The 10,118-nt window shown below is 41.0% G+C and overlaps 1 protein-coding gene across 1 annotated transcript in view; it reads right to left on the bottom strand.

The window, feature by feature from the left end:
- Positions 1-8,204, bottom strand: part of LOC126474337 (kazrin) — an 857,979-nt gene extending 849,775 nt beyond the window's left edge. The window contains exons 1-2 of the mRNA XM_050101804.1: positions 8,178-8,204; positions 7,752-7,782 (exon numbers count right to left, since the gene is read on the bottom strand). Of these exons, the coding sequence (XP_049957761.1) occupies positions 7,752-7,782; positions 8,178-8,204 (58 nt within the window). The remainder of the gene's footprint in view (positions 1-7,751; positions 7,783-8,177) is intronic.
- Positions 8,205-10,118: the final 1,914 nt, after the last annotated feature.

Consider the following 10,118-nt stretch of genomic DNA (forward strand, 5'->3'; position numbering starts at 1 on the left):
CTCTTGGGGAAAACCAAAAATATTGTATAAAATTAATTTTTGGGTAAAGTTAATTATATGAAGAATTTATAAAAATTTTACGTCATAATTTTTACATTATAAGGAAGTGTTGCTTTATAATATATTGTAAGGGTTCTTTACACTGGACTAAGTTTTCTAAAGGAAAAGTGAGAGGCTGCAAAATATTGATACATCCACTCAGTGACGGACTGCACTAACTCAGTTTCTAACTCAGAGAAAAATTCAACACATTGTTGTCCTTATGGGCGGGACTATTTTGTTATATTTCTTCTTTTGCCTTGAAATCCTTGAAGAAAAAATGGTTTTCACGAAGAAACATTTGTATTGGAACAATAGGTACACGTTTTGATATGTTGTTTCATATGTATGAACCATTTACCTGTTTCTATTATTTTTTGACATCTTAGTCTATCTCTTTAATCTCGAACATACATGGTACGATGAGATACAACACCTTACCCGTTGAGGATAAAATTTCGTCTAGTTGTATACATCTAGTAAATCATTAGATCGCTACATAATGCTCACCACGTGTATTTCTGTTTGACATAAGTCACCTTTCCAGGGAAACAGCCAGCGTCAACGTTGACTGTCAGGAATTACCCTATTCACAAAGTCAGGGGTTTGTTTAATCTGATACTGTCGCTGATACCTCAGGACAAGGATACCGAACTACTCTTTGTGTGTTATATGACACTTTCTTAATCGAACCATTCAGTGAAAGAACGAAAGAGCATCGTGTACGTGTGATAGTGATTTTTTTCTGGGGGTAGGGGTGGGTGGGGGGGTGGGTGGGGGAGAGCAAGGGAGGGAGAGGAAAGTGTCCAACTCAAATTTGTTTTGCTTTCAGTTACGAAATAGGTGTGTGATTTCACGTCAAACGTATTGTGTTACGTTTGCTACTAGTCCTGCAGTCATGTATCTTCCTTTAGATCGATGCTGAATTGGAACGTCTGTTTGGTCGGTCAGGAAGAGTGTTTTGTTTGTTACTGGCGCGGGGGTGGAAGCATCTAACAGGTTTTCAAATACGTTTCGGCGCACAGCCATTTTTTCGCTGAGAGACTTCTTCTATGATGGTGTTGAGGCTATGCCAGCAGATTGCACCTTGCTCCATGCGTGTTTATTTTCCCTTTTTCCCACATTTAATTTTTTCTGCATACCGAGGCATCTCCAGTTCTTGATATTTCGGCTAGTGTCTCATATCTCCTATGAGAGTAGTTACACTCTGTTGGCTGGATATTTCCGTTAACAGCTGCAGCATGTAATGGCTCTTTATTTACGTGACCATTACGGCACTCCAACCCCAGTTCTCGATACCAGTAATATCGTACGACTTTTCTGGGAAGTAACAGACATATTTTTGTGACAATATTAACATTTGGTTTTATTAATGTATAGGTACTCCGATGTATCGATACATTACACTGATATGTGTGTATTCATTTCTGTGAGACTGTCATAATCTTTGACTTACTTGTAACCGTTTTGGCGCGAATGCGCACAGAGTAGTCTTTGTTTCACTTTGCAGAAGTTAGGTTGTTTTTTCGTTTTGTACAAGAACAGTCAAGCCTTGTGTTTGGTTAAAGTGGAAATTAAATACATGAAGACTGATACAAAACTGTTTTCTTGATGATGTGACAATTAAGAAGAAGTATTGTGAATTTACAGGAAGTTTAATAAAAATGTGGATCGTGAAAACCAAGTCAAAAATTATTTCTACCATACCATTGTTCTGATCTGGGATTGTTTGATCATTAAGAATTTCCTAAAAAAACGCATTTGCTAGGTCTTCAAATATTGCTAAAATACAGATCTGGACCTTCTAGCAGTCAAAGTAGAATCACCCTAGAATCAACAACATGAGCCATAACAACTTCGACGAAATCTACGTGGGAATCCATTCAAGATAAGTGCCAAAATTAATGACTTTTTTACAGTGACTTCATTATTTACGTTCTGACGATACCATCCACAGTCAATAACTTTGTTGTTGCCCGAGAGAAGCGAACACATGCTGCGTGAGTAACATTATTAATTTGACAAGCTGCGACATCGTCGCGAAAAAACACAGTGACCCGTATATGTAATAAGTTTCCTTTAATTTACGTCTATGGTCACAATCTTTTCTGTTTAACAGATTACCGGTTTCGGTCTTTAATGACCATCATCAGATCTGTCTCATAAGAACGAAGTCCTAATGCACTGCAGCCATAGTGGCATAGTCAAATGTTAAATGCGGAATCAGCACCAGCATCGTCAAATATATAAAAATCACATCACATGCACGAGTCATGTTGTCAGTAAACAGTTACTGACAACATGACTCGTGCATGTGATGTGATTTATATATATTTGACTATGCCACTATGGCTGCAGTGCATTAGGACTTTGTTTTTATGAGACAGATCTGATGATGGTCATTAAAGACCGAAACCTGTAATCTGTTAAACAGAAAAGACCTTGGACGTAAATTAAAGGAAACTTATTATTAATTTGATTTCTAACCTACTTTGCAAGTGGTGGTATTGTTAGAATCAGACAATGTGTTTCAGAGGTCAACAACAGTTGAGGACAACGCTTCAGCAAAACGCTAGGAAACAACGACAAATGCGACCAGCAGGTGGACAGGCAGCCGCTAGATGGCAGGCCACGTCAGACGAGCTGTGGGCGCCACTGTTTGGCTCATAGATGTGGCTCGACACTGGAAAAACGAATGAACTGACCAAGCGCTTTAAGGTAACCCGTTCAGCAATGACGTAACACTGTCTTCGGGCACTCTGCATATTTTTAAAAACTTGTAAATATGGTAAGTTTGTTTCTACACCACAGACAGATTTAATTCGTCTTACAAGATTGGGGTGAATGTGTAATGGAGTAGTCAGCTAGAAATAATGATAGGGAATGCTTCGAAGAGTCGAGAAACAAAGCAGGTCTGCCACCTTTTGGTTCGGACAGGCTGCAAGTTCATTTCCTGGCAGCATGGACTGTGCCTGGAGAAGCCATAGCCGTGGGGAGAGCGCCGATCCACAAATTTCCTGGTAGTGCGTGACTCAGGGACCGCGAGGGATAGGGGAAGGGTCGCGGGCGAAGGGCGGAGAGCGCGAAGTTGCTCACCCTCTGGACGCGGCGCGCCCCCTGTGTGTGTGTGTGTGCGTACGTGGCCCCCTCAGCGTCGTGCGTTTTTGGGCAGACGAGGGAGGCGACCCTGCAGAGTTCTGTTGTAAATCAGGAAATCCGGACTGGGCGCAACTCAAGGCACGGTGGAGGGCAGAGCAAATACGTGCGCGCCGTTTTGTTTACTCCTCTGCTGGGATTACGCAAAGCGCGTAAACATCACGATCCAGGGGTTGTAAATGGATCTCTCCTGCTCATGTTGTACGGGGTGCGTAAAATAAGACTGGTCCGGAAAATATTTACGGGGCTGGCTCCAAACTGACCGTTGTTGATGAACGGGAAAACTGCCCATCACAGAAAGTACTGTAAACCGTGATTTCGATGCACCAGTCGGCTGCTGTTAAATGTCTGCTCATGCTGTCCCGAGTATTTCGGTGTGTCATTACGTTTGAATGAGTGAGACGAGCAGATGTTGTAAGCAGACTGTTTAGGTTTTTCTCTTGGTAACGCCACGTAGCGCTCTATATGAAAATCACTGGCTGTGCTGTGTGCAGTCTGTGGCTGGTTTGCATTGTTGGAATATTCGCTATTGTAGTGTTGGGCAGCTGTATGTGAACAGCGCGTAGCGTTGCGCAGTTGCAGGTGAGCCGCCAGCAGTGGTGGATGTGGGGAGAGAGATGTCAGAATTTTGAGAGCGGACGATCTGGACGTGTGTCCATCAGAAAGAGTAAATTTGTAATACTGGATATCGTGAACTGATATATTTATATGATGACTTTTGAATATTATTAAGGTAAATACATTGTTTGTTCTCCATCAAAATCTTTCATTTGCTAACTATGCCTATCAGTAGTTAGTGCCTTCAGTAGTTAGAATCTTTCATTCAGCTGGCAGTATTGGCGCACGCTGTATTCCAGTAGTTCGAGTAACGAAGATTTTTGTGAGGTAAGTGATTCATGAAAGGTATAGGTTATTGTAGTTAGTGCCTTCAGTAGTTAGAATCTTTCATTCAGCTGGCAGTATTGGCGCACGCTGTATTCCAGTAGTTCGAGTAACGAAGATTTTTGTGAGGTAAGTGATTCATGAAAGGTATAGGTAGTCAGTGCCATTCTTTTCTAGAGACTATTGAAAGTCAGATTGCGTTGCGCTAAAAATATTGTGTCTCAGTTTAGGGTTGATCAGAACAAGTAAAGAGAGTAATATATGAGTACGTTCAGTTTTGCTCAGCTGTTTGAAAATCAAATAACGTAGAGGTTTATCAGCACAGTAATTCACAAATTTTTCTAAGGGGACGTTTCAATGTGTTAAGAGACCAGTTGAATGCAGTACACAATATGCTGAGCGGGTGTTCATTGTCGAGTGTTACGCGAAGCACAGTTCGTGGAAAACGTATGCGAAACAGTTTTCGCCAAGACTGCTAGTGTTTCGACAAAAACTCCGTCAAAGTCTGCAATCACCAAAACTTAGGGGTAAAATGGCGCGAAATGGACTCAGTAGCGAACTAAAACCGTAAGTACTGGAAAAGTGTTCGAGCACCAGAAAACATCATTGTAAACATTTTTCGGGAAAGTTTCATTTTGTACACACTGTACATTTAGCACTTAACGGATAATTGCTACCGATGATTCCCTGATGATGCAGTTATGTTATGAGGAAAATCTGTCCGTTGGGACTGAAGTAATACACAGTTAGATCCCCGCAAAAATACCAACCTTGTGAAAAATACCTGCACTGGCTCTTCAAATACAGCAATGAAAAGATGTACTCTTCACTAAACGCAAAAGCGTGGTACATTGGTATGACTAAGAGTACAGGATTCATGAGTCACTGTGGCACGCTTGGTTTAATGTTTAATGTTCACCTGCTCGCGCTTGTTAACGCGGGCGCCTCAGTCTGTAGTTACATTTGGTTTTATAGATTTGGGCAGCCCCCAGTAGCTCGCTTTTCATGTATTCTTTTTAAAAAATTTGTGTCTAAAGCCTTTCTGGCTTGATATTTATTTTATACGTGACATGTAAATACTGCCTCTGTTTTGTACTGTTAGTCAGTACTTACACTTTCATATAAAAAAGTTTTTCCCATAAATTTATACTTATGTTATAGGCCACTTTAAATATTTAATTTCTGATGAAGGCACTCATAGAAGTGTTGAAACGTGGTCAGAAAGACTAAAAATTGTGACCGAGGGCTTATTTAGTTCAACTTTAATACATACGTCAAATGATCAAATTAATTCATGAAGTTGCTTTGTCTAAACGAAGCACATCGCTTACAACATGTTTCAGTAGTTAACCAAGCAAAAGAACCTTAACTTCGGAAGCACCGTACTTACTATAGACTGGACTGGAAATGCTAATTAGCGAAATCAGCGGAGTGAATGTGGCCTAATTTGCCCTATAAGAAATCGCCGCGTATTGTTCGCACGAACCATGTGGTCATCCGGCGGCTGCTGTTCTGTCCTCTGTGCACCCGCACCGCTGCGAGTTCCGGTCACAGGTCATTTGCAAAGGTAAGTGACAAAACCGGTAACGAAAAAAATAAATAAATAAATAGAAGAGCGATTTTCGTTTGCAAATTATCTGTACAAACTGAAAGGTCACCGTGTATTGATAAGGAGTACGTTAATGGTCCCGTAACACTCCCTTGGGATAGAACCATAATATTCGTAAGTCTGACTAATTCGTCCCATTAAGAACGACGAGTAGAGTTCTGACTGCTAGGAAGCTGGTCCGATATTCCATAAACTCATATCTTGTTAATTTGTTGACGGTGCAGAACTGTTTCAAATACCTTCCAGAGGTCAAGCAACACTTCAGTTGGAGACCCATTATTTGCTCCGTGGTAGATCTCGTGGAGGCACAAGGGGAGCTGATCAGAATTCATGATACCGAGCGAGGTGGCGCAGCTGCTGACAGACTCGCATTCGGGAGGGCGGCAGTTCACACCCACGTCCGTCCATCCAGATTTAGATTTTCCGTGATTTTCCTAAATCACCCCAGGTAAATGCCGGGATGGTTCCTTCGAAAGTGCACGGCCGATTACCTTACCCATCCTTGACACAATCCGAGCAATGACCTCGATGTCGACAGCACGTTATATCTAATCTTCCTCTTTTCATTCAGAATCGTAAAACTGTATTCAAAGTACCTAACGCTAAACTACTTTTCGCGACTTTTGCACGATGGATGCTACAACGCGAAGACGCTTTTATGACCTCATCCACAGAATTACTCTTGTGTCTATTCGTTGATAATGAAACTGGCAGGTGGGAGGACTTTTTGAAGATACTCTCCCGCAGGATTACTCATTAAAGCAGATGACATGGGACGCAAACATCCCGCCACACGTTCTTACGCTCTTAACGTAGCATCGCTGTGCTAATTTAGAGCGAGGCTGCAGACCGCGACCATCAGCTTTGTCGTTCTCTCCACCCCCACACACCCCCTTACTATTCTGGTGTTTGCGTGTCGCTCTGCACGCACCGCGCCAAGTACGGACGACATTTGCATCCCTTTCCTCTCTTCCTGCAGGAGAAAATGAGTTTACAGTGGGCTCATTATTTATTTTTCTTTCTCTCATTTCGCTGTCTCTTGCGAGAGATGCGGTGCTATTTTTGTGTTTACGAGAGCGCCGGCCGGTTCTTGCACAGATCAAATGCCTCTGTACTTGCGGTGAGCTCCCCAGGATGAAATGACAGTCGTTTCTAGAGAACAACAGCTGTGTGATGCTATTTACGCCATATTTGCTGACTTACGATTCGCACCACCTGTTTTTCTGAAAACAAGTTCTCGTGTAGACATCCTGTAGCGAGATGGTCTTCCTAATGACTGTTGTAATTTACTGTACTATTACCTTACTATATGAAATATTTACTATGCTTGTCTGGGTTGGTGTAATTTACTGTTCTGTTACAGTACTGTATGCCTCAGATATTTACTGTGCTTGTCTGTTTTTTTTCACTTATTTACTTACTATAATTCCAACGATAGAATTGCTGCTCTTCAACAGGGATCATTTATAAAAAATATACAAGCATAGTTTTAAGAGATTAAAAAGTTGATGTTAGTCTTCATAGCAAGAACGAATAACAGCGCTAAACTGTAAGTCAGCATCAAAGAAAGTAAAATGTGTGATGACGCTGCAGCACACTTCATCGGTGAAGGAAAGTCACAAATAGCGTAACCCTTCCAAAGATGTATTTTATTTTCTAATCGAGATTTTTCCACTTTAATCAAAACTTTAAGCTGTCATTACAGAAGAAACAGAGACTTTTAAGCAATAGGACAGAAGGGTGAATTTAATTTATTGTCAGTTTTGAACATTCATTCGTTCGCCAACATTCTTGACAGCTGAACGTCGTACTGGCAGACCCCTACACATACTACAGACACGTCAGCTATACGCGAATGGATTCCATTGTTACTGGGGCATAATCATCTTTGTCCAAAATAGTACAAATCATGCTTCGAACTTTCTTTCTGACCGCATCGGTCTTCAAAACACGCCATTGGCGAAAGGTTCACTCCTATATACTGATGTAGAGCAGCGCTGCCCAACGTCCACAATTGTTTTCGAACAAAAATTCAAAACAGTATATCTACAGCGTATCTACTTACTCTTAGAATACTCAGGGCAGCCGAAACTTACCTGCAACAAAGGAAAATATGTTAAACTTCATGTATTGCCAATTAGTACACAAATAAAGTTACAATTTATTTTACTAAGAAAATTTGCAGCTTGTAGAATTACAATTTCGAAGAATAAAAAAGACTGGATTTCAAAATTTCTGAAAAGATCATGCGTTCAACCCAGTTTGAAGTATGACTAATCTAAAAATTCTGTTGGAGGGTACTAGCACAAAAATTACAAAAATTTATCCATTACACGTAACAGCTACTATATGAAAGTAAACTGATACGAAAGCTCTACTTCGGGAGGCTTCCGTGATCGTTGTCATCGATGGTAATATTTTCTTGACTGACGATTGTAGAGAAGAAATTGAAGAGGGATTTGATGCGGCCTAACAACCTAGAAGATTTTACCTTCGGGTGTGAAAGATATCGAGCCATTTGAAACAGCTTAGTATCAAAAACAGCATATTCATTACATAATTATCGCTCACTTTCAACTTGATGATCTGTGAAAACAATACAGAACGAACACTCAGTGATAAAATCAATGTGTAGTTGATTTGTAATGCTGATGCTGACAAACAACTAAAGAAATTTTACAATTATAAGGACAAAAGTAACAGAAATGACGAAATATGTAATGTCGTAAACTGTATATGTTTGTTATTAAAATTCGGAGGCATTCTTCCTCAGTTGCTGTGCCAATATGCATCAGATTAACTATCTCCTGAAGTCTGCAACTTAATTTCATTTTTGTTTGCAACTAAAGACTTTTGACATACTGGTATTAGGCATATTCAGTGATCTCCAAAGGAAATATTTTCTATAACATTAATTTGCTTGGTTATAAATATCTTGTTTAAATTCAGACATGCAGAATTCCGTTAACAGCACTGTGGGTTAGTTGAGAATTCAGAACAAACTATTTATGCTTAAGCATATAATAATTATGGTAATCAAGTTCTTAGTAAAGCACTGAACGTGTCTAAAAAAGCACGAATTTTTCTCTCTGCAGCGGAGTGTGAGTTGTTTTCGAACCTCGTAACAGATTTAAACTGGGTGCCGAATTGAGATTCGAATCCCCGCGCGGATTGGCCGCGCGGCTAGAGGCGCCATGTCACTGGTAGAGGGAGACCACCTGAGGTTCGAGTCCTCCCTCGAGCATGGGTGTGTGTGTTGTTCTTAGCGTAAGTTAGTTTAAGTAGCATGTAAGTATAGGGATCGATAACCTAAGCAGTTTAGTTCCTCAGAAATTCACACACATTTGAACATTTGAGATTCGAATAGACAACCCTGTCTATCGTAGGTATTGCTATTACCGACTGAGTTTCACTTTTGTTAGTACCTCTCTTCTACTTTCCAAATTACTCGGAAGTTCTCTTGGATACCTTGCGGGATTAGGATACCTTGCAGGATTAGCAATTTTGGAAAAACGGAGGTAGTGGAGAAGTCGCTGAGCCACAGGTCTAGCAATTCTTTGCAGAATAAATTTCTCTTCGCAGACGTCATGTCATATGGTAAGTCGTTCTATAAAATGAAGTCAAAACATTAAAAACAAACATTTTCAAGCGCTGAAATTTGAAACTTTTATAAGCTGAACGAGGTTTTAAGTTGGTGTATAATAATACGTATATACATTATTTCAGACTGTTTGGGCACGACTTGTCATATGTGAACACAGTCGAGCGGGTTTGTGACGTCTCTGGTGGGCACGGCAGCGGGCGAAGGCGGCGTGGAGGGCCGGAGCAGCGAGCCTAGGGCCCAGCATGTGCTATTGTATGATCTGAACGCTCCGCATATGACGGCGGTGCCACCCTGAGGTAGGCACAAAGGGTAAATTTATATTACAGAATGAAATTTTCACTCTGCAGCAGAGGGTGCGATGATAAGAAGCTTCCTTGCAGTTTAAAACTGTGTGTACTGGCAGAAGTAAAGCGCTGAGGAGGGGTCGAGAGTCTTACTTGGATAGCACAGTTGGTAGATCATTTGCCCGCGAAATGCAAAAGGTACTGAGTTAGAGTCTCGGTCCGGCACACAATCAGCGAAATCTGCCAGGAAGTTTTAGAAAGATATTGTTCACGTTCACCAACGTTCAGTATAAATTACACTACTGGTCATTAAAATTGCTACACCATGAAGATGACGTGCTACAGACACAAAATTTAACCGACAGGAAGAAGATGCTGTGATATGTCAATCATTAGCTTTTCAGAGCATTCACACAAGGTTGGCGCCGGTAGCGACACCTACAACGTGCTGACATAAGGAAAGTTTCCAACCGATTTCTCATACACAAACAGCAGTTGACCGCCGTTGCCTGGTGAAACGCTGTTGTGATGCTTCGTGTAAGCA

The sequence above is a fragment of the Schistocerca serialis genome, chromosome 4 (assembly GCF_023864345.2).
Source record: "Schistocerca serialis cubense isolate TAMUIC-IGC-003099 chromosome 4, iqSchSeri2.2, whole genome shotgun sequence".
Taxonomy (NCBI): domain Eukaryota; kingdom Metazoa; phylum Arthropoda; class Insecta; order Orthoptera; family Acrididae; genus Schistocerca; species Schistocerca serialis.